Here is a 24,397-nt window from a genome sequence, read left to right as displayed (position 1 = left end):
CGAGACAAAACGAACGCACCATCATTGGTTGTTTTTGTTCAGACATGGCAGACTTTTGCATATTATATTATTATATTTATTATCATCTCTCATGAATTACAGTCAGCATAAAGTTAAAGTGTTTAGCAAATATTAAAATAAGTAATCTTATCTTATATAAGTTAACTACTGCAGCTTTAAAGTAATACCCATATATGTTAATTAAGTTGCATTGTCCCACCACCCACCGCATGCTTTGGGGGAATCTGAAGCACCGCCTCTGCATGCAACTGATCCCTCTGAGTATTAAAGCATTACTAGGAAGATGCATGAACCTCCCCCTTGCATTTGGCCCTGCAGAAAAAAAGAAAACACACACACACACAGTCTGAGTGAGCTGACGGAAAACGATTTCCCAACTTCAGTGTGAATTTCCACCAAAAGAGGAGTTAACGTCCGCGCACTGTGGAGCCGCCTGCAGCACAGAGGGGCTTCAGACTGCGTGCAACAACGCGAGCGAGTCTCATTTTACGCGCATTCCCTCTCCGATCCAAGACATTGTCCCCCAAAACGTCGCGGAAGTGATAGTGATACCGCACCAGGCACCCAGCTCATCTGTGGGATCCAGAGTCTAGTCGAGGCAAGAAGGAGAGAAAGTAGAAGCTGCAAAGGAGTTTTTGGAGGGAACAAAATGTCAAAACCGAATTACTCTGGCACGTTTCATATGGTGGATATGGACAATATGGACAGCTACCTCGCAGCTTTAGGTAAGACTTGCATCAGTGTACCTTTTTACAGCTCTAACACTTAAAACAAGCTCAGTTAATCCAGACTTTTGTTGCCCTTTCACAAGTTTTTACTGCTTTTAGGTCATTTTTTCCCCCACATCTTGAATCACTCATTTCATGATGTGGCTCATCTTTAGTTGCAGCAGCACATATTAGAGTAATGAAGTCACCATCTTGTCCTTTATATGACCCCACACCCACACAGAGAGTGCAATCAATGTATCTGAGTGTGACAGACCCCCCTTTTTTTAATAAACGCACAGTAAAGTAATTCTCTCTCCTTATTAACTCCTCTTCTCTCAGATATTAATTTTGCTCTGAGGAAGATTGTGTGTCTGCTGAAGCCCACCAAAGAGATCACCCATGATCCGGTCACAGGAGACATGAAGATCCGCACTCTCACCACCTTCAAGAACTTCAACATGGATTTCACCATTGGAAAAGAGTTCACTGAAGACCTGGGTCCAGTGGATGGCCGTACCTGTCAGGTGTGTGTTGTTGTTGTTGTTGTTGTTGTTTGCCTGAACATGCACACTGACTTGTTTGGACATGCATGCATGCTTGCTGATACAGTGAATATACAGTGTCATTACTTGTTATACAAGTTGGCTTTGTGTGTTTAATTAGGAATGTTTGAGGAAACTTGAGCCACCTACTGCTGTGATTTGTATGTTGTAATCACCCCCTGCGGCTTAAATCCCAGCTTGGGGCTGCAAAAAGTGATGTGTGTGAAAAAGCAATGAATACAGTCGTCAGATTACAAGTCCCTTCAGAAAACTAGTGCATGCATCAGAATTGTCAGCATTATCTTACAAAACAAAAGAAAAAAAGAGCAAACGGAAGCAAACGAAAAGGAAAATAAAAGGTTTTGAACTCATGGCCACCCATTCGCGCCGCACAAAGACTCTTGCCCCTGTGTGATCGAACGTGTGAGCTACTTTACATACTAATTGCACACAGTAACATGCCGTCTCTGTGCTTTTGCAGACTACAGTGAACTGGGAAGGGGATAAGCTGATTTGTGTACAGCGAGGCGAGAAAGAAGGAAGAGGCTGGACACACTGGCTGGAGGGCAACAAGCTGCATTTGGTAAGGACATATGGACGGAGTGAAAAGAGGAGAGACGGGGAGAGAGGATGCGGAACAAGGAAAATGAAAACACTAAAGGAAAAAGATGCCTAAATTGATATGCTAATTAATGGAGAACATGCAAATAAGATAAGAGTTTGGAAGTTATTCATTACCTTATTCAGTTGCACTATGCTGTCTTTGTGGGAAGAAGTTCTTTAATAAAAGGTTGTGGACCTTTGTGCATGCCGGAGGGGGAAAAACCCCAACAAAGAAAGGCAAACACAAAAGAGGCAGAAGAATCTTGAATGCATGTCTTAATAAAGTGCTACAATAACTCTGGACCGGGGGAGAGGTTTGGTTCTTCTCATTTGTAAAAAGCATGTAAGCTTATAGATTATCTGTCAGTGCCGATTAAGATTGAAAACAATCAGTATTGTTCCACTAAATAGCTCTCTCGGGGTTTCTAATACCTCTGCAGTGAGGACAAAGCAACGTGTTGTCGATGTTGTGTCAGAACTCTGGGGGAAAATTGGGAAAGAAATGCCAGTGAGGATCAGGGCTCTAAAATGGAGGATTTTAAAAGGTTACACAAAGCAGGAGAAAGGGACCAGCGAGAGACTAATGAAGAAGGAGTGTGTGTGTGTGTGTCGGGGGGGGGATGGTGAAAGAGTGGGAGACGGATTACGAGGTCAAAGGATGAGGAGAGGGAGAGAGGAGGGAAAATGGGATTGTGTTTTGGATACAATCCCAGGTTTGTGTATCACCCATTTAATCCTCCTTTGATGTGCCAAACTGTCTGTATTGATTCTCACTTTTCATTTACACCCCCAACCCTCTTTTTCCTCCCCTCCTCTCCCCCTGCCCTCCCTCCTCAATGGTCTTTTTCCTCTGCAGGAGTTGAGAGTTCAAGGTGTGGTTGCCAAGCAAGTCTTCAAGAAGGCTGATTGAAGTAATACAATGTGTTTTAGTGGATAACTTGAAATTATTCTTAATAGAATATAGTTAAGTTACTTGGTACAAGATTAATGTTTATAGTTTTGTTTTTTAATTATAATCCACATTATTATGAAATATAATGAGACTGGATATGTGTTAAAATACTGGCGTGAACATGTTCCTAATTGTTTCTGTCTGATTGTACTAACTGAGAAAAGAGCAGCGGAGCAGATTTACTTTTGTAAACATTCCCAGAATGCTTCTATCGTAACAAAGTTATAAACAAATCATACATCTGTCTGGTGTCACTGCTACATCTTTATTCCACTATTCTCCAACTTTAAAATGTCAGTAGCACATGTGATATTATCTTATTGTATAGTTTTATAAATACAAAAAGTCAGTGGTCAGAATTCATAATACAGTGTGAGAAGACTTTTTACAGCCTGGTTGGAACAATATAAGTTAAATTAGATATCCTTTAAAATATAATTACAAATACGCAATTCACATTAAAGGATGTGAAAAAAGTATTTTTTTTAATGTTTCTTATTATCAACAAATCCCATGAAAACACCAACGGTTGGTTAGTCCGTCTTTCAATTTTCAGGCTTTTCTGTGGCACTCGGCCCATTGCTTCTTATGAAGATGTTTATGTTTGTTTTTTAAAGACCACAAATTTTCATTTAAAAAAAGACAAACAGCAATAAACGCTGCAGATTAATGTACATTTACAGCACAAATTTAAACTACAGTGCCTGCGTTCGTGGTAATGACGGCACATGTCAGTCAGTGCAACAGTGTGTCTCATTGGAGCTCTGTGGCACACAGGAATAAGCTACTTCAGACTTGGACTACACAAATAATTGGGGTACATTCATTGTCGGCTGTTGGTTTTGGTCTTTTCGTGAGATTTGTCTAAAGTAAGAAAAATATAGAATATCAACAGAGTTACTTTTAAATAGGCACCACTGAGCTGTAAAACATAAAACCCGCAGACAGCGCTGCTTTTACTTGTGAAGCTCCTATCTAATACTAATTCATATCAAATGAAATTACTCAAGCACAGAACTGCACCGGTGTAAATACAACACATAAATATCACATCACTCCAGCAGGGGGCAGCAAACTCTCTCTCTTATAAATAGATCCAGTTTAAAGTTGGAAAAATGGTTGTAGAATCTGGCTGGAGAGGGACTCTGGACTTTAACAATAACATTTACTTGATTATGTCCCGCACCACTCGTCCTCCTGTGGCTCTGAATAGGTTCTTTGGAAGTTGTTGGTGTAGTATCCAACACTTCCATTCTTGTCGCTGGATTCAGCGAACGAAACTGTAACCTTCAGTGGAGTTATAGGACGGCAGCTGTCCATGCTGTCGTGTGTGCCGTCACTGACCGCAATATCATCTGAGGAGGATAATAAAATCAATGTTAAGTATGACCATCCTTCAAAGTAATGTTACATCTAACACACTTTGCAGTTTGTGATTTATGGCCATCTTAATGGGACTGAAAGAATTTATGAGCGTGGGACTTTAATATAAGCTAGTGCTGGAAAAAGGAATACATTTTTCATTCTAGTTTATTTAAATTTAAACATAGTGTTGAGATGAAGTGTATAGACTCTAAGTCTTTGAAACGCTACAGGAGGGATGATCACCAGTCTTTAAAAGGCCCCACCCTGCATTTATGTGTTTCTTTAGCCCTTCATTGAGGTTTTTCCTTTAATTTGTCACCCATCTGTACATCTTCATCTTTATTCTAGGCAAAAACACAGCAACTATTGTAACAATGGCAGCAGAAGACTTCAAAGAGTTACAAGAGATAATATCAGTGACTTTATACGACCGAACATGGCTAAAGCATCAGTGTTTATACTATACTGCACATGGATAAAAGACACCAAACATGAACTACAGTGTCTCTGGTTTGACTCCCCTCATTCCCTGTCATCTCTCTACTGTCAAAAACTCTAATAAAGGCATAAAAATGGCCACAAATACTTAAAAACAACGGCTAAAATGTTTTAAATGAGTACAGCTGGTGTGTGTCTGCAGGCACTGGTGAAGGGATTTGTTACCTGCGTTAAAAGGTGGTAACTCGCAGCCATTCACAATGCAGCTCTCTTGGCAGTAACCTTTCAACTCCGTAGACGGTAGAGGCAGATCCAGCAGACTGTTGCGTTCAGCTGGAACCATTTCAATCAGCTTAACAGGAACACAGGAACTGACTGTCACACACAGAAAATACAACCAACAGGGTTAAAAAACAACATAATTCAATATTATTCTTACAAGTTAACTCTTATGTCATTGATTAAATGTCTTACAGGGATGAATCATTGATTATTTAGAAGCCCTGAATGGCAAGTGAGAAAAAAAGTTGTTTTCTCAGCTATGATTTGCGATTATTATTATGATGTTATGATTAACAGGATAATCTTTCTGGCAGAAAGGATAATAGTTTTTAATTTGATTAAAAAAAAGGTGGGAAAAAAGGTTTTACAGGAGGAAAAAAAAATCCTTTTCCAGGATTATTTTTAAGTTAGAACATGTGGTAGTGGTGCACTCTCTTGTGGCTAAAATGAGTATTACAACAACAAACACTTTATTTATTATTATTTTTATTTATTATTATTATTATTATTATTATTATTATTATTTAATTATCCTGGCAAAACTTTTTCCCCTCCACCTGTTTCACAGATTATTATTTTTTTAAATAAACTTATTTCAGGTCATCATTTTTACCTGATCTTAAGTCAAACACTAGTAAAAACTATTGTGATCAGACTAAGAAAATTGATCACAACAACCTTTTTCTCTAACTTGCCTCTCAGGGCTTTCCTATAATAATTACTGACAGTTTGAATTGTGTTAAATACTTAAAGCATACTTAAGATACATTGGTAATTCATTATCTGCAATGATATTGATTGGCCTGTAGGTGGCACTTTAATCTCTCAAAAATCTGATCAAACTCTGCAGCCAGTGTGATATGTGATAAGTATCTGGACAGGCAGAGCAGCTTTGTTTCCAGGAAACGTTCTTCATACTTCTTCATTAGTAAAACAAATTCAAACAGCTCAGTGTGATTAAAAATTAAAGTGATATGATCTTTAAAGTATCGAACACTCCACAACTTGAAAGACAATTCTAAAAGGTTCGTAGTTTCCTTTTTACAGAGAAGGAGATTGTGGTCAGATTTGACTCACAGCAGTTACAATAGATTTCCATTTTTTTTGGGGGCGGAAAACAGTAAAAAAAAACCTTCAATAAAAACGTGTCAATCCACCCCTGCAGCATAATTCACTTTTCTGCTGTTCATATATGTATGCTCAGTATCTTCCACACAGTCATCAATTTGCCATTACATGACTAGATACTGTCCTTTTAGTATAGTTTTTGCATCAATATTGGATTCCGTTGAAACCATCTCAAAGCTGACAGCTTTGTCTGTGACACTGTTCAAGTTTTACAATAAACTTTCAAACCTACTGTTATAGTACCGGTAACGGACCATCAGGGGCCCCACGTTCATTGTGTGTCAGTTCGTTTGAGGTAATTTGATTAATTCTAAATGTGTTTGGTAAGATGCACCACTGAAGCACAATAGTGGCTTAAGGCGTGTCCTGCATAATTATCTGTCTTGTCTAACAGCCGTCTAGAGACCTTGTTGCGTCCAGAGTTATTTCTGTTAAACATTTTTTTTTAGTTTTTATGTTTTCAATTAAGTTTTGGATTTGCAGTGTTAGTTTTTATTGTTTAAAAATGTTAAATTTTAGTTCAGTTATTATTAGTATTAGTTATAGTTTTAGTTTTCTTTATTATAATATGGGAGGTATTTGAGATTTAAGTAGTTCAGAATAGTTATTACAATAGAAATACATTGACTTACAGTCATGTAGATATCCCAGTCTCAATAAACAGATGCACCGATGCCTCCTGATGCTTGCTGTGTTGACAAATTTGACCAAATTGACGAAGACTAAAACTAAAGACATTTCTTGTATATTTTTTATTTTAGTTTGTTATGTAAGTACACAATATAATTTCACTTAGTTTCCCATTTTTTCTAAAGTCTAGTTTCTATTTCAGTTTACTTAAGTTTTTAGTTTAGCTATAATATTTGTGGTTGGGTCTAACCAAATTACAACAAACAGCGAACCACATCTTATTTAATCTCCCCCAGTGGGTTAATCTGGCCATCATGATTTCTCCTACTCCCACTGAACATCACGTTCTCAGTATATGCGACCTGGAGGTTTCCACATCTCACATGTGTAAGTTAGACAGTTGCCAATAAAAGTCAGACACTGTTACCTGAAAACCGAAACTATCTTCATGGCACCATACTACTACGAGAAGGAAAATATGTATTTTTTTAATCTATTTGACTGTATTTAACCCTTTCAAGAAACCTACATGCAGGGGCGGATCTAGAGAAGTAATGTATGAAGTGATATGGAGACTTTAAGGGGTGGCAGAAATATATGCTAATTAAATCGCATATCTATATTTGCTTGAAAAAAGCACCAAAATGAATTTATTTTTAACTCAAAAACATCACATTATAGTGGCACATTATTGAATAGAAATATCTAAATGTGGCATTAGAAATCAGTAAATTGTTTTGTTTATAAAACATTTTTCCAAATACATATTTTTTCGTTGAACTTGAATGAACCTATGTTTTTTTTTGACATTTGACTTCAAACTGATGTTTAGATATTCAAGAAAATACTGATATATTGTGATAAGAACAAAGACTCTCTTACTGGCAATCATTGACCTCAGTCAGTGTCACAGTAAAATTCTTAACTGCTTATCAAATGCTGCAAAAAATGTGACCACAAATCTGTTCTACGCTGCTACAACCTTTTAAAACTGACAACTGGCACTCAAACTCAGATCTTAATCAACACACTTGTTCTTGAAGTCCAGCCTTCTATCGTTACTTGTCTTTCATCTGTAAATTCCAGTATTGGCACATTACTTCACTGGAAATACAGTAAATGTAATACAACAGAACTTCAGCCAAAACAATCAAATGTGGAACTGTGCTGCATACGTAGGAACTGTTTCTCAGTATGAGTTAGCTGCCTGTGAAGTATGCGTCACATTATACCCTATAACTGTGTCAGTCTGAATATGTACAGGATGTGGTTTCCCCATTCATTTGGTCAGGCTCATCTAGCTTAGCTACATGAGATACGGTTCCTTATTTAACCTGCCTGGGTTATACTAACTCATAAATATTCTGCTTTTGTTCAAAAAAACCCCAACAGAAAGTACACAAGTACACTTCTCTTACACCGATGAACTCCAGACTACTACATAATTAACTCTCATTATGTAAAAATAAAATGATTTTTTTGTTCATAAATTCAGTCTACAGGAAATAGTGGGAGGGTATGTTTGAAAGAGATGAGCAGCAACCTTCAACTGTATGACCTCAAAGCCAGTTGTGTCTCACAGTTGTGGCTAACAACATACGTAGACTGCCAGTGCGTAGGCAAACCTGTACACTGTTTCATCGCCTCTTCAGGAAGACTAAGAACAAAAGTGTGTGAAAATCAATGATGAAACACACCTACACGTATGACACAATTGTACACACCTGTTCTGGATGACTTGCGTTTTTTCCTCCAGCAGATGAGACCAAACAGGACAAGTGCGGTCAACACGAGTCCTGACCACAGGCCTGCGGGTAACATCCAGTGACAATCTGATAAACAAAGAGCGAGAGAGAGGGGGTTTACAGGGACCCAAATACATTTGAATTACTTTATTTCTTGTGATTGACATCCGGTAAATAAAGTGGGAGTTGAGTGATTACTGAATACCGCTCTTGTTCCCACATACGCTATTATATAACAAGGTAATGAATAAAATGTCTGTAGGCTTTCTCTTTCACATGATAATAATATCAGAGCAGTATTTATTTTATTACTAATTATTTACATTTATAATCAGTATATAAACACTTTATAAAACACTGTAATAGGTGTAAGGTTTTATTACATACATTACCCAAGTGTCAACAATTGTAACTCTTATGAATCATTCATAGATGTTGTAGAAACAGCACATAAGCAAATCTTTACAGTGTGTTAAAAAGCGTTTATGAACTTTTTATATATTTAAAACAGTATGAATGTGATCAACATATAATTATATACACACATACGTATAATATTACTATCTTAGCATTCTAATATTATAAAAATGTCTCATGTTGTCTCATCAGCCACTCGTGGTTGGAATAGCCTTTTTTCTTTGTGTTATGAAAACCTTTCGTTTCTAGATATAAAAAAATGTCACAGGTACATTTTTCACTTGCTTACTTGATGTGTTTTTACTAAATCTTTGATGACTTGGGTACAGAGTTGAAAAACACACAAGTGGGAAAGCAGTGTTTTATCTATTGATTTTTATGTGTAATGTCTAAAATGTGACTAATTTCTTTGCATTGTGTGTCAGTACAGTTCTGTAGATCTGCCAGCTCTTAGTGTTCACTCTGTCGTGTTTTTCCCAGCCTTAAACTAACTCTCGTGGCATTTCAGATCCAACCGCTACCTCTTGCCCTTTTCCTGGCATTCCCATCACTTGACCTTCCCTGCCCACCTGTTTCCCATTTCCCTTATCAGTCTCACTCTTAATTACTCATTCTCTCCCTGCCTGACCCCTTTTTAGATAAGTTTGCCTGTTATGATCCACCTGCCTGATTTTGACGATGAGTAAACGTGAACATTCACCTAACCTGGCTGTCTGAGTCAAAAGATAGTTTGAGTTCAAGCCTGTCATTCTCCGAGCCCTAACAAGATCAGGTTTATATTTTTACATTCTTCACTTCTGTACACTGGTAAACAAAACTCAACTTCTGTCACCCGATTGGGTACTTTGACCTTTGGAACTTGTACTGGCCTCATTTTGTTGGCTGGGTTTTCTTTTAGTGTCTGTTTAGACAAATAGACGATGGCGCCTGTGTGCAACCCTCCCGTTCCAAGTGTTTTGGTAAAACTATGGTGGCTTCAAAACATGAAATACATGACAGGCCCTATCTAGAGCAGATCAACATGGTGGACTTTCAGGTGATTACACTCTAATGAAAACATACCTATGACTATTTTATTCCATTTCTATCAATAGATCCTCCTAAATATTACACACTGGACATTTAAATCTCACAGGACCTGTGTTCTACTTTGTTTATTTGTCCTGAATATGTCTCAAATTACCTTCCTTTTGCTGACAGGTAGAAAAGAGTATGTTTAGGTCTTAGCTTTGAAATAGTAAACTTTGTAAAGTTATTTTGCGACAGCCTAGCATGTCCACAACAGCCATTTATTTTAGCCACGTTAGCGCCAAGGCTCCATGGTAATGTTGGTTGGTCACTTTGGTTTACACTAAAATTCCTTAATTGATTGGATTAGGACTACATTTAGTTATATATATATACTAACAACTTTGTTGACCTTTAAGCAGCACAATGTGGTTGACCCCCTCAGGATGAATTGTACTCTTTCATGTGATCCTTTTCATCTTTTAACTTATAATACTTGAGTCTATGATCAAGTCTTGCAAAAGTAAATAATGTTCCATCTTCCAAAGCTTCAGCCTTACTTTATGTTTAGTGCAAATTAACAAATTCTAGCACGCTACAGTTAACATTAAATCTGCTTAGCATCATAGTCAAAGCATTTTGTCTAAGTACAGCCTCACAGAGCTGCTAGCATGGCAGTAGTCTGCATGCCACAACTACTGACGTACTGCAGCTCCTTCCTCAGTGCCAACATCCTGAAACAGTCCCCTGAACCTGTCTAGAGCCTGCATCCGGTCTTTGACTCAAACCCCACAAATTCTTTCACATCCCTCCACTTCTACATCCATTCATTAAGGTACATGCTGGGCAGTAAATTTACAACCCTGGTAGCCTGGTAGTGAAGTTAATGCCATGGTGCAATCCTACACACTTCAAATATTTAGTATTGTGTCACTCACAGCTGCCTACACTCAGACTCTTTTCCTTATACCTATGAGAACTGATTTTCTTTGGCCTCATGGAGCCATCGGCTTTATTTTGATATGGTGAAGTTGTTAGCAAACAGTTGCTTATTTACAAATCCAGCAGTTATGGATTCAAATTATCATTCATAGTTATGTTTCTGAGCACCTTGTGAATGTAAGTCCAATATTCACTCTGCTTTGTTATTGGTCTCTATCTACTCCTGAGGGCAGGTAAATGCTCCACTCCACTATGTTCACCAGCTAGTCGTTAACTATTGGTTGGTTTCTAAAGGTTTTTCACTGAAAACAGCTGCCTGTTAAAGATGTAATTACCATTTACAGCCAATTACAGAATCTCCATCTCCTACTAACTGTAACACTTACTCTTTACCTTTGGTATGACTTCCCATTCGACTTCTACTTCCTCTCTTAATAAATTGATCATATGACATTTAGGAACTGAAGGTCAACAGGAACCCACTGAGTCACTGAGAACATCCGCTACATTGCACAAGTTAATTGTTTTTTCAGACCTAAAAAAGTTTTGAAACGAGATCTGAAGAAGTAATGCACATATCAAACGATGAGCCTTATGGTAAAAAAATGGAGACCTACCATTTTTAAAGTCACCACAGATGGCATCAGTTGTTTGGGTTCCTGGAGTTTCCAACACTCTCCTAAAGTCCTCGCATCTAAAAAACAACATTCAGAACAGAAACTAATCAAATACCCAGATACCGTACGGTATGTTTACAACCAATTACAAATGTGAAAATGTATAAAAAGCTTTAGCTCTAGAAACAGTAATACCATTCCTACAATATGGACAAACCAACATATGGTTACAGAAGATGTGATGTGGGATGTTTCGGGTTGTCAACTGAAACCAAATCAGTCATTTCTGTCGACGGCTGACTAATGAATGATTCAGTCACATTTGACGACATTACATACATCAACATCCTACTTCAGCTTTAATAATAGTAATAATGGTAATAGTGGAAATGCAGTCTGACCTGGTATGTTTTTGACACGGTGAGAGAAAATCTGTTACGTTGCTGTAGGTCCCTTCTTTACAAGGAGCACAGACGGTGTCATTCATTTGAGTGGCTGCAAGAAGCAATGAGATGTATTTTTTTAGTTGTCAGTTTGTGCTGTATTGTTTAGCAAGATGTACTGAAGAACATGATGTTTTATTTTGCTTTTTACAATGGAAGCATACCTAGAACCTTGACCCCTTTACCCAGTTGGCAGCGGGTAACCGGCTGGCAGTGGTCACAGGCATTATCACTACAGTAGAAACCAGTCACACACTCACACACTGTGTTATCCTTAGCTGTGCATTCCTTTACTGTCCTCTGGTTGTTACCTGAAAGAGTCAGAGAGATAGAGTTTGGTCCCTTGAGGTGTCTCCCATATTTTTTATGTTTCAGTTCTAGCTCTTATATAATAAGGTGACATCACATATACAGACTGATACTCTGACTGGAAGCACTAGAGTGTACCGACCCACAGCAGTTTATAGACATAACACCTTCTCACTGTGTCCCCCCACCCCCAACAGACAAAAGAAATCCTGCAAACATTTTGTGTCTTTTTGAAGTCGCCTGTGTGTGTCTTTCTTACTCTTTGTAGTCGTTTTTCTCTCTTTTTGGTTGTTTTGTGTCTATTTGTAGTTGTTTGATGGACTCTACAACAAGAAAAAAGTCACTTTGCTTTGGTCCAGGCAGACCCCTTGGACCCCTGGGCTTGTGCCCAGTCGGCCTGTTTGGTAATCCTTCCATGGGGAACAGGTGGGGTGACGTACAGATTGTAAAGCCCTCTGATACAAACTTGTAATTTTAGGCTATGTAAATAAACTGCCATAGAAATGTGACTTAACAGAACTTAACTTGAATAATCCGTTTCAATTCTTCTCATAAGTTGTGAAAAAATAGCTGTGTTCACTGAACTTGAGCACAAGTTCAAGTTAATTTTAGATCACAGAAATACGTTCTCAAGTCATTTGACACAAAGGTTTTACAGTCTCTGCTGCTGTTGGTGCCATTTTTGTAGAAAAGACAATACACAAGGCTGCACTCAGTAAATTGAATTAGAAATGTATGGGGGTAATTATTTTTAATGTTGTTAAAATGATCTTATTGCACATTGACAGTATCATACTTTCATGTAGAAGATTGTTCTAGCTCTTCAGTGAAACTGCATTATGTACAATGAGTTACATATTTAAATGAAACACTTTATATGGTTGTACTACTTCATGAAATTAGAAATAATTCAGATATCCTGTGCATAATTTTAGTATTTAGTATTCCCCCCCAAACTCAGCATGAAACAGTTGGTATCTTTCAAAACGAAAGTTTGGCTACACAGCTGTCCCTGACTGAGGAAGTTAGAAAAGGGGATTTGTGATGATGTTAAAATGAAGAAAGAATTGCAAAACACAGATTTTTATATATATATACTAAAAGGTAGCGGGGGGGAGAAGAGGAAGAACTCCATGTGTCTGCAGTACAGAAAAAGCGTGTGTTTGTGTGAATACAGTAGTGTATGAGACTTACTGGAACTGCACTGCTTGCAGACGTGACATTTTCTCAAGTTATTCTTTGTGGCTGTGTAGAACCCACTATCGCAATCACCACAATTTGTCTCGACTTTGCCATCACACTCAGTTTTCATGTACTTTCCTGATAAGAGTTGAGGAAACAAATAAATACAGAAGAGTCGGATGTCAGGCTGTAATGCAAATACAGTTTGTATAAAGGTTAAATATATTTACACAAAGAACATACTGTGTTAGGGTTTGCACAGTCCTAATAAGTTTGTTATCCAAATAGAAAAGAATTGTTAGTAGCTGAAACTTTACGATGTTGACTGACCTGCAGCACAGCGATCACAGCATTTTCCATTTTCACTGGTGTATTTATCCTTATCTGTGCAATTCATTGTGGGTATTTGTTGCCCATTCGATTACTGTCCTCCACCTGTGTGTAAAATATCTAAGCTTAAGACTACAACGACAGTCTTTCTGTACACACTTCCCTTAGTAAGTAGCTGTTTAATTTATCTTAGCTCACTGAGCATCGGTCAAGGTGCAATCTCTCTTTCGTCTTCCTCTTTTTCTGACGCTTACTTATTCACTGCTCACAACTACACTCACTCTGCCGTCTGATCTGTCTGTGACTATACATGTTTCCCCTCCTTTCTATGCCTTAGCTTCTTCTCATGTCTTTTTTAATCCTACACAGTGGAAAACCCCAGTGACCCTTCTCGGCTGTTTTCCCCTCGGTCTCTCTGTCTCTCTGCCTCTTACTGTGTATCTGTCTCTCCTCATTTCCTTCCTGTGTGAGCCCTCTGACTGCGAGGTAAGCAGTGTGTGTTTCCGTGTAGCTCTAGAACCAAACGCTGATTTTGGCACTCTAACTGCACAAAGCGTAGCAGCACAATGAGACATTTCCTCTCTCCTCTACACCCTTTCCTTTCACTCCATCTCCATTGTTTTCACTGAACCTTTGTCCCAGTGGTGCTGGGATGTTGTTGAGCTGAAACTGCAAAGAGAAATGTAATAGCAGTCTATCTGAAAAGTCTTTCGCCCAGTCTGTCTTCCTGCCATTTCACTTAAACACAGCTACTCCTTTGTTACTGCAAACATATAAAAAACAATCTACAAATAGATTTTTTAAAATGCCTACGTTTGCAAAATATGAGTGAGAGAGAAAGGGGGGCAGCAAGGAAGAGCGAGGGATGGAAAGTAAATTATTAAGAAAAGGGGAAGGAGAGATATTGAGTTTATTTGTGAAGAGATTTGATCGGATCACGATGTTACGATTAAGGTGGGTTAGGTTTTTTGCATTTTACTACTATAAAACCGATAATTGCATTACTACATCATAATGATTTGCAAAAGATGAGTACTTGTATGATGGAGGGATGTTAATGGATTTGGTTGTGATTTTGTGATTTCGACGCATAATCGTTTTTAGCTCATATTGTTGTTTTTTAGTGTGACACGATTTCACATTAAGTAATACTTTCTCTTTTATAAGTTTGTGGTCCTTACATTTCTTCCTTTACTTTACAATGTGTCACTCCTTCCCTTGAATTGTCTTATCTTCCGTACTTTCCCTCAGTCTCCTGCTTCTCCTGCTCGCCCACCCAGCCTGCTCGACGCTGCTGGGATGGGTGGAGTCTCCAGGGTATCCCACTGGATACTTGCCCCATGCCAGTCTAAACTGGAGCAGGTGTGCCCCCAAAGGTCACACCCTCTCCATCAGGCTCATCCACCTGGACCTGGAGGACAGCCAAGACTGTGAAAACGATGCCGTGAAGGTCAGGGGTCAAAATAAACTTTAAGAAGTCTAGGTTACCAACTGATGTCCGTGTCGTTATTGTAACCACTACAACATAATTTTCTGATTTTGTATTTTTCCAGGTCTTTTCAAATGGAAACCTAATTTCCGTTCTATGTGGCAAAAGAGAATTTGAGGAACTTCAGTCCACCGTAAATCCCTTGCTCCTCTCCTCCCCGGGTGGCTGCCTCTCTCTCTCATTCCACTCTGACTACTCCAACACCGAGAGGCACACTGGCTTTAGAGGCTTTTATACCGATCAAGGTGAGATGAAAAAAAAACTGTGAAATATTGAGTTGTCCACCAAAGTCCATTGTCTGTGTGCCCATTTTATTTTTCTACATAGCCCAAGGGAACCCAATTTGTACATGCACATATTTCATTATTGTGACTACTTTTGTAATCATAATGTTAGGGAGGTAATATTTTTAGACAACAATTCACAATGGTTCATAGTCGTTAAAGCTGACTTGGAAACAGTTTGAGTTGTCTTATTTTCAATTTGTAATGAAAATCATGACATGATTTTAGAAATAGGCCAAACATAAGTAGAGTAAGTGCTTTTAAAAAGTGTTTAGCATTGAGACTTTCAGTTTCAGTTCTGGTGCTGACAATGCTGCAGTGACTCATCTTGTGTCTACCAGCTTCAGTTATCACAATCTTTGCTGTACAGCAGAAAATGAGTTTCACAAATATAATAAGAAAATCCTGTATGGTGTAGAGCCATTAATTAACTCTGTAATTAAAATCTCAAGAGGGTAGAATTGATGCAGTAAACTGTCTTGACTTTAACCCTCGTCTCTATACTCATAAGCATGAAAAGATTCAGTATCATGTTGACTAAATCTGTCCACAGACAGAAACTGCTACAATAGGTGACTCCAGGACCACGTTTCGCCATGATATCACACACACCACACACAAGGTGAAAGCAAAACCAGCCACCACTGTCATGGCTGGTAAATGTGTCACTCAATATCTTCCACTACATACGTATGTTAGCTAGAGCACAACAAGCTGAATATATAAAATACTGTATCTCTCAGATACATAGCTTGAACATAAAGTGACAAAAAGACAAACAAAAGCAAAGGTTCTGCTTTTTGAATTCTGTGTAAATAACCAAGTGACATGTTTGGATCCAGAAGATCTGATGTCTGTCTGGTAAATATTGAGCTACATCCAGGAGATGGTTAGCTTAGCACAGTTAACAGCTAACCTGACTCTGTCCAAAGGTAACATAATGGAGGTATAACATGTTAATTAGGGAGCTTTAGAGGTCCTGGTAGGGAGATTATGTTACCTTTCGACAGAACCAGGCAAGCCACTCCCCTCATTTCAAGTCTTTATGCTAAGCTAACTGGCTGCTGGCTCCAGCTACATATTTTCCATAAAGACATCAGAGTGATCTATAAAAGTCTTCTCATTTAACCCTCTGCAAGTAAGAAAATACGCGTATTTTCCCAAATGTCATTCCTTTAAGATATGGTTTTTCTGCCAAATGCCTGTAGTTAATTATGTAGCTACATGTGAAAATCTGGTAGTTAAAGGAAAATGAGCTTTAAAGAAGTGCACCACCACCACCAAAACAACACAGCATGGCCAAAAATGTACCAAGAAAAGAAATTATACGGTTTGGTCCTATTCCAGGACCTGGTAGAAGAAAGTGTTTATCAGGAAACCCAGAAACCATCAAAAGACCTAAAAGCATATTTCCCAATACCATTCAGTGTATTGTGTTGCTTTTCTACATTTGACCTTCAATTAATTTGCTCCTTCAGACTTTGACGAATGTCAGGACGACCCCGAGAACAGATGCACGCAGTTCTGTCACAACTTCATCGGAGGGTACTACTGCTCCTGTCGCCATGGTTACCACCTGGACGTGGACAATCACACTTGCACTGGTAACAAATTACCTCGATATCAGTAGACAGTGTGCACAGAGTGAGACAAATCAAAAAAGAAGGAACAAAACTAAAACATGAAGTGAAAGTGGGAAAATAGAGGAAGCAGAAGCAAGCAAGTGATGGGGGCGGAAAAAAGGAAGGGAAAGAGGGGAATTAGATGAGAAGAAGGCTGATTGTGCAATACTTATGATTTTGTTCATTAAAATGATGATGTGACGACAATGAGCTCTTATCTTCAACACAGTGAGCTGTACTGAAGATTTCTCAGGGCTGAACAAAGGTGACATATCGAGTCCTTCCTGGCCTGCTTCGTATGCAGAGAATACCAACTGTCAGTACACCCTGTCTGTGGAGGCCCACCTGCAGATGGAGCTGCACTTCTCCGACGATTTTGATGTGGAGCAAAGCCCTGATGGTCAATGCATAGACACACTGAGGGTAGGTTCTAAGTCCCAATATGTAAATATACGCCCTGGAGGTGTGTCTTTCTAAAACTTTACAGAGCAGTAAACAAAGAGGAAGTTCAGACCAAAGTGTTGAAACTGCGGATTCGACAACTAGAGCACTTCCTGTTACGGTCATTTTATGGTCTATCTGTGTTACACATTCTGGATTTTTGCCTATAAAAAACATATTCACCTCCTTGAAACAATCTATCCATTTTATTAATACATTTAATGTTCACTTTTAATTACAAATTAATTACAAATAAAGAATACGGTAGATGTGTACACCAATGCAAACATTTATTTTGTATTTTATATTTGTGGTGAACCATTTTTGTGGGAGGACACACCTACACACATATTAGGAAAGGAACATTTGGTTACATTACCTTGTTGTTTTGCAGATTGAGACTCCCTCTGGGACTCTGGGGCCATTCTGTGGCCACACGCCTCCCCCATCTCCCTTCCTCACTCATTCAAATCATGTCCAAATCCGCTTCACCTCTGATGGCTTTGGCACTAACAAAGGCTTCAGTCTCCACTTCAAGACCAGAGGTACTGCAGCCTCCTCAGCTGCGACACAATGGGCAAAGAACGTTAAAGAAGTTTATTGAAGATCACAAATAATTGTTCTTTTATTTTAATTGCAGACAAGGTTTGTCCAGCAGTGGTAACCGCACACTCCACTGTGGCTCCTCAGAAACCAGAATATCCTCGGGGTCAAACAGTGACAGTCACTTGTGAGCTTGGCTATGTTGCGACTATTGTGAGTGTACAGAGAACCTTTAACAGCCTTACATTTGATTAAATGCAGCCACTATAAAGCTAATTGAGTTCTCCTTTTTAGCAAAGCACTCAGACCGTGTCATCACAGTATGTGACCACATGCCAGAGTACAGGAATATGGGCTCCCAATTACATCTGCGAACGTGAGTCTGACTGTAACAAATTATTTATGTTTGTTGTTGTTGTTGTTTTTTCACTCTCTCACACTGTTTTTCCACATATTGTTACATGTAGCTGTGGATTGCAGCGTTCCTAATATCCCAAAAGATGGCATCCTTCAGTTGGTGGATGATAACCCACAGACTCAGTATAAAGACCAGGTCCAGTTTGAATGCAGTTCAACTTACTACATACTGGAAGGAGATGGTGATTATATAAAGCGTATACACATCCCTGTTCTGTTGCCTTTCCTGAACAAAATTTTAAGAATTATTATTATCTATATGCTTTCTTTAATCTTACAGACACGTACACTTGCAGTGCCAGTGGTGAATGGGTATCAGCTGGCGGCAAGACGGAGATGCCAAAATGCATTGAAGGTATGACGTTAAAGTTATTTCTTATATTTTCTCATATATTATTAGCATTTTGGAGACCGCCCCATTGTCATATGAATGTCTGATGACTCTTTGTTTATTTCAGAGTGTGGGAAGCCTAAAAAACACCCTGCAAGTGCAGGGAGAATTTTGGGAGGTAAGGATGCACGCCTGGGAGAAATACCTTGGCAGCTTTTGATAAGAGAGCCGAAAAGAGGAGGAGCATCACTGATCAGTGACCGATGGGCTGTCACAGCAGCTCATGTCGTGGAAGATCTGGAAGAAACCTCTTTGCGCCTGTACGGTGGACTGGTAGATGGAAGAAAAACAAGAACGCCAGCAGGCTTGTCTGACGTAGTTGTCATGGACAGTCAGAGGATCATAATTCATCCCAACTATATTAAGGGCACTGACGACCGCACTGATTTTGACAATGATATTGCTCTTATCCGATTAGCTTCCAGGGTGACTTTAGGCCCAAACCTCCTTCCGATTTGTCTGCCAGAGGCAAACAGGGGCATGGTGGAAAATGAGCAAGGTACAGTGGCAGGCTTTGGGAAGACAGAAGGCAGGGGTGTCAATTTGGTCACGTCTTACATGTTAAAATACGCTCATATCGGGGTCAAACCCCTCAGCGATTGTAGGAATACACCTTTAACAGCAACTAACAAACGCATGGCTTTCACTAATAACATGTTCTGTGCTGGAGCAGAAGGAAAGGACAGCTGCCAGCAAGACAGTGGAGGTCCGTTTGTTTTGCCTATGTTGGCTGAGGGCAGAGAGCCTTATTATTTGACTGGCATTGTGTCCTGGGGACCCCCCTGTCAGGAGAGGCTATACAAGGGTTATTATACCAAAGTGGAGAATTATGTAGACTGGATTAAGGAGACAATAGACAAAATAGACAAATCTGAGGAAGAATGAGGAAGAAAATACTTTGCTACTAACCAGAATAACATAACCCATAAAATAAAGACTATAATCCCTTTAATTAACACATTAATAACAATAAACTCTCATCAGATTATGACTTTATATTCAGCGCAAACGTGAATTTGCAGGTTTCAACCAACAATATATACTATATTTTTGTCTTTTAATCATTAACAGCTTAGATACACACAAAACATGTTTGTTTTTTGTTTTGTCATTTTTTCTTTAATATTTTAGATAGATACTATACTACATTAAAATCTATGAAGTGTGAAGCCTACAGCACCCTGTAAGGAAACATAGGGATATAACTGGAATTAGTGTCACAATATTGATATATGTCACTTCTTCCACTATTGATATATATGTCACAATATAGCAAACGTATAAAAAAACACAAATAAAATAATCCAAATGCTTTTCAGTGCAGTGTGTTTTTTCTTGTTGCAATTTTCTCTTAATTGTTTCGTAGTTTTGAATGTTTACTTTCTCGTTCATTTTTGAAATAAATTTTTCTGCTGTCAAAATCATAAAGAAAGGAAATATGGTAGACCATTACACACATTTTCTCATGTTAAACTACTTCCTATGCCCACTTTTAAAATAGATACAGTTTGGATTATTTCCTCATTTACAAACAAATCTTAGTTGCTCGTTGTTGTTCTGGTAATATTGCTTCCTCATGTTTGGAGAACAAGCAATGCTCTACTACCACTTAGTGGTGTCAGTGATGGATTGAAATATTAGAATCAGTTAAAGCTTGTTGTAGAATTTATGTTTATCATAAAATCTATTTATCTTTTTCTATTTTTCATGACAAATTGTTGGTCTGAGGAGGCCACAGAGACAATGAGGTGCCAGCCTGTCCGATGCTACAGATAAAGGGGCCTTGGAGAGGCTCCAAACTCCCTCAATAATAATGAATTGAGAAAAACTTTGATTTTCATTATTCAGCCCTGTATTTATCCCAGGATTTACTTTTAAATTTGTATTCATGTATATTTTTCTTCAATCATATGATATATGTGCTTGTATTTAATCAACCACAATGACATGGTCAGACATGGTCTCAGTTTGATTCTGCTTTGTAGGTAAAGAGTACAATGTTCTCAAATTACTCCTTTGACAACCAGCTGCCTCAATCAGCTGATTCATCCAAATTTATGGCACCAAATTCTGGTCTCAAGTTCTGGGTTTGAGGATGCTGAAAAATGCTTAATGCCCCCTCTGGTGGTAGAATGGGGTTAAGGGTGCATGTGTGAAATGTGGGCACAAAGCCTGAGAGCTGTTTAACAACAGAATCAGATGAGTTCATTCTCAGTACATAATAATAATCTAAAAAATAATAAGATGAGTTTCCACTCTACTGGAGGTGTCTAGTTCATAAGATCTTACTAATTCTCTATTTTAGAGGAGTTGTAGAGTTTCTCTACAATTCAAAGTCAAGCGTTTGATTTTGCCAAGACAAACAAGGCATATTCCTGGCATTAACGCAGTGAGTTGCTAAACACTGGAAACGACAGGCTTTGTGGCATTAATGTTTCACTTGATTGGGAGACATTTGCTCCCACAGCAGCGGATCAGTTCTCTCTGTATTTAGTATTTAATTGCAGAGATGGGGTGGACCTCCTGCATCATCTGGTAAGTTGAAATGGTAGTTTAAACCTATTTGTATGTTGTACGTAAATAGTTTATGTAGTTTTTGTCATTAATTTCTAGCTTCATTCCAATATTCACTTCGTATAGCTGCTATAATTGTGGAGCTCCTTCCTATACCATTGTGTGTTATCTTCTGTACAACCAATGTTACAAATGTTTTATAGGTTGACTGAGTGATCCATCTAAGCACACCATATATAAACCTCAACAATATTATATGGTTGCAGCTGTGTTGACTGTATCACTGTGTTTGCTCTTTTTCTGTTTGCATCAACTTTGGACTCACAAATTGATAAACAGATCGAATTCTCTCCGTTCATGCACCTTTCCAGGTTTCTGTATTTGTCAGTGAGTGAGTGCTGGCGGCTGCCCGACCAAGAGCCTCCAATGCATGGGGGGGTCCAGTCTCCCCAGTATCCTCAGCCTTACCCTCCCAACCAGAATGCGCAGTGGGACCTTAGTGTGCCTGAGGGCTACCAGCTCCGACTCACCTTCACCCATCTGGACATTGAAGCTTCTGAAGGCTGCCATTACGACGCCCTGACAGTCAGCGCCACAGTTCAACACATATGATATCACAAATAACAAACCAGTGTTGTAGTGTTTGAGTTATACAATTCAGTATGACTCAAGTGTCAGCCTGAATCAACCGATGACTTGAACTTTACCTAGAACACTTTCTCAGCATCTACGTACATAGCTCATGTTTCTCTATTTTTGCCAAGATGTGTTTTGATGTATCACAGTAACAGTTTACGAGATTATTCAAACATAAAAAATATTAAAAATAATTTTGAGGCCACATTGAGGCAGTGCAACAACTTGTAAACAACATTATCACCTTATAAAGAGCTGCCAGCAAACGGTTGCTTATTTACACATCCAACACACATGGATCAACATTGTCATTCATTTACTACTACTTCTGTTTTAGTCCCCACCAACTTTTGATGTAAATATCTGGCTCTTTAGCTGCTGTTAAACCAAAACAATGACTGAAAGATGCTAAAAACCTCCATGCAGCTTAAGGACAATACAGATTTGGGGGATAATTCTCTGTGGGTTCATCAATACAAGTGACCCCTTGCATACTGCAATCTCTTCAACCAGTGTTCATATGAAAATATTTTTTAGCAGCTTTACGTATTGAGAGAACTTGAGACCCAGACTTAGACTCAAACTCAAACATAGAAAACGAGGAGGTTTAACTTAAGTACAATAAATAACTTTCTAAATAACTGAGCACAGACACATTCACAAATGATCCTCATCATGATTAAGATTTGATCCCTTATCATCCTTCAGGTTTTCTATGACGACAAGATTCTGGGAAAATTTTGTGGCCACGAGAATTCTGCTGATGGGATTCACCCAGGCAACCAGCCCATATTGTCTCCAGGCAACAGACTCACCCTTGTTTTCCAGTCAGATGACAGCAACCCAGAGCGCCACCAGAACGTGGGCTTCTCTGCTCAGTATCAGGCAATAGGTACTAGCTACTAGGTTCTAGCACTTCACTCTTCTAACACTCAACCATCTCCCACTAACTTAATGTCTCTCATTATCAGACATAGATGAGTGTTCTGCGCCAGAACCCGCAGATGGATCAGGTCCACTCTGCTCTCAGATCTGCCTCAACACCCTCGGCTCATACCTCTGCTCATGTTACCACGGCTTCGAGCTTCGCTCAGACCAGCGCACCTGTGTGTGTGAGTATTGAATAAATACATGCTTTTCCTGTATGTACACAGTAACTCAGTCAAACAGCTGTGACTTTAACTTCTGACTACAACCTCTATTTCAGTAAGTGACACTTCAAGGAACTGACTATTTATGACAAATGGTTATACAATTAGATTTGAGCTTTCAAATAATCTGACCAGTGACAAGAACTAGAAGTAATCCCCACTTTAAAATCACATTCATGAACATTAGATCAATAAAGTCAACAATACCATTAGCCTAACATGGCAGCAATCTAGCAGTGAAGTTAAAGATTGCAACTAACTGAACACCACTCCGGCCTGTATCTGACGACCTGTGAAAGAGAACGGGCTGTGAAGTGTGTTGGAGGAACTACGGTGACCACAAATCTTGCGAAAAACGTGAAAGGCCCTATCTAGATCCAGTGATTAGTTTGTCCCTTCTAGGCTACTGTAGAAAAATGCAACATGCTGGACCTCACGGCAACTGTAGATAAAAAGGGCTCATTCTAAGGTAATGAAAACACAGCTATTCCTATATTCAAATGATTATTCACTGATTAAAACATCCATATGAAAATTGTATTATATATTAATTATAGTGTTACGCATTGGACCTTTAAAAGCGTCAGGTAATAAGGACACATTGTACACTCGTATGAATATAATCAGATTACCTGGTAGTCAAGCAGCTAATGAATGAGCTCCAGGATGTGGTTAGTTTATGTTAGCATACAGACTGGAAGCAGAGGGAAAACTGCCACCGTGATTCATTCAGAAATATACCTATCAACAGAAGAAAGAAAGCAAAAAGATGTAAAAAAAATCTCTTGACTAAAGTTAACAGTATTATACCATTACCAAACTCTAAGCAAAAGTTTGGTAATCCTAAATAATTAATTCCTTTTCCAATTGTTCAGTATCCTGCAGCGGTGGTATATTTGATGAGCCAGAGGGACATCTGTTCAGTCCAGGATACCCTAACCCCCCACCTCATGCTGTGTCCTGTCAGTACATAATTTCTGTAGAATCTGGCTTCACTGTCTCTCTCAACTTCACTGACAACTTCCACATCGAGAGCGTGGACACTGAGCAAGGCCCTAACTGTCTCTATCACTGGTTGCAGGTAATGGCAAGCACCTTCCATACAATGTGTATATTTATATAAATAACTGGAAATAAATGGAGCATTAAAAAGATATTTTATACAACGAATGAGCTTGTATTCTCTTAAAATCCCAGTAACAGCCGTGAGTGCCTCGCACAGGACAGGGAGGGGTAAATGTGCTA

At 38.8% G+C, this 24,397-nt stretch overlaps 3 protein-coding genes across 3 annotated transcripts in view; 2 read left to right on the top strand and 1 right to left on the bottom strand.

The window, feature by feature from the left end:
• Positions 1-307: 307 nt before the first annotated feature.
• rbp5 (retinol binding protein 1a, cellular) lies at positions 308-3,328 on the top strand. The gene is made up of 4 exons (XM_035672713.1): positions 308-746; positions 1,071-1,255; positions 1,755-1,856; positions 2,733-3,328. Exons 1-4 carry the CDS (start codon positions 671-673, stop codon positions 2,784-2,786), a joined length of 417 nt encoding a protein of 138 aa, XP_035528606.1. The 5' UTR covers positions 308-670; the 3' UTR covers positions 2,787-3,328.
• Positions 3,073-14,119, bottom strand: LOC118336100 (tumor necrosis factor receptor superfamily member 5). Its single transcript, XM_035672675.1, has 8 exons — positions 13,665-14,119; positions 13,347-13,472; positions 12,008-12,154; positions 11,802-11,895; positions 11,401-11,477; positions 8,396-8,503; positions 4,857-5,006; positions 3,073-4,183 (listed from the first exon to the last, which is right to left on the bottom strand). The coding sequence occupies exons 1-8, from the start codon at positions 13,729-13,731 to the stop codon at positions 4,002-4,004; spliced, it is 951 nt and encodes a 316-aa protein (XP_035528568.1). The 5' UTR covers positions 13,732-14,119; the 3' UTR covers positions 3,073-4,001.
• Positions 14,120-14,385: 266 nt separating this feature from the next.
• LOC118335768 overlaps positions 14,386-24,397 on the top strand; it is a 12,938-nt gene continuing 2,926 nt past the window's right edge. Inside the window, exons 1-16 of the mRNA XM_035672194.1 lie at positions 14,386-14,618; positions 14,916-15,114; positions 15,218-15,398; positions 16,916-17,041; positions 17,289-17,482; positions 17,895-18,045; positions 18,141-18,256; positions 18,338-18,419; positions 18,511-18,642; positions 18,741-18,815; positions 18,919-19,731; positions 21,359-21,386; positions 21,737-21,950; positions 22,710-22,893; positions 22,973-23,113; positions 24,028-24,233. Coding sequence (XP_035528087.1) covers positions 14,530-14,618; positions 14,916-15,114; positions 15,218-15,398; positions 16,916-17,041; positions 17,289-17,482; positions 17,895-18,045; positions 18,141-18,256; positions 18,338-18,419; positions 18,511-18,642; positions 18,741-18,815; positions 18,919-19,731; positions 21,359-21,386; positions 21,737-21,950; positions 22,710-22,893; positions 22,973-23,113; positions 24,028-24,233 — 2,931 coding nt within the window. The 5' untranslated portion in view covers positions 14,386-14,529. The remainder of the gene's footprint in view (positions 14,619-14,915; positions 15,115-15,217; positions 15,399-16,915; positions 17,042-17,288; positions 17,483-17,894; positions 18,046-18,140; positions 18,257-18,337; positions 18,420-18,510; positions 18,643-18,740; positions 18,816-18,918; positions 19,732-21,358; positions 21,387-21,736; positions 21,951-22,709; positions 22,894-22,972; positions 23,114-24,027; positions 24,234-24,397) is intronic.

The sequence above is a fragment of the Morone saxatilis genome, unplaced genomic scaffold (assembly GCF_004916995.1).
Source record: "Morone saxatilis isolate NCDOM2014 unplaced genomic scaffold, NCSU_SB_2.0 Contig24, whole genome shotgun sequence".
NCBI classification, from domain to species: Eukaryota; Metazoa; Chordata; class Actinopteri; family Moronidae; genus Morone; species Morone saxatilis.
Note: the sequence above shows the minus strand (reverse complement) of the source record. Positions and strands in the feature narration are given on the sequence as shown.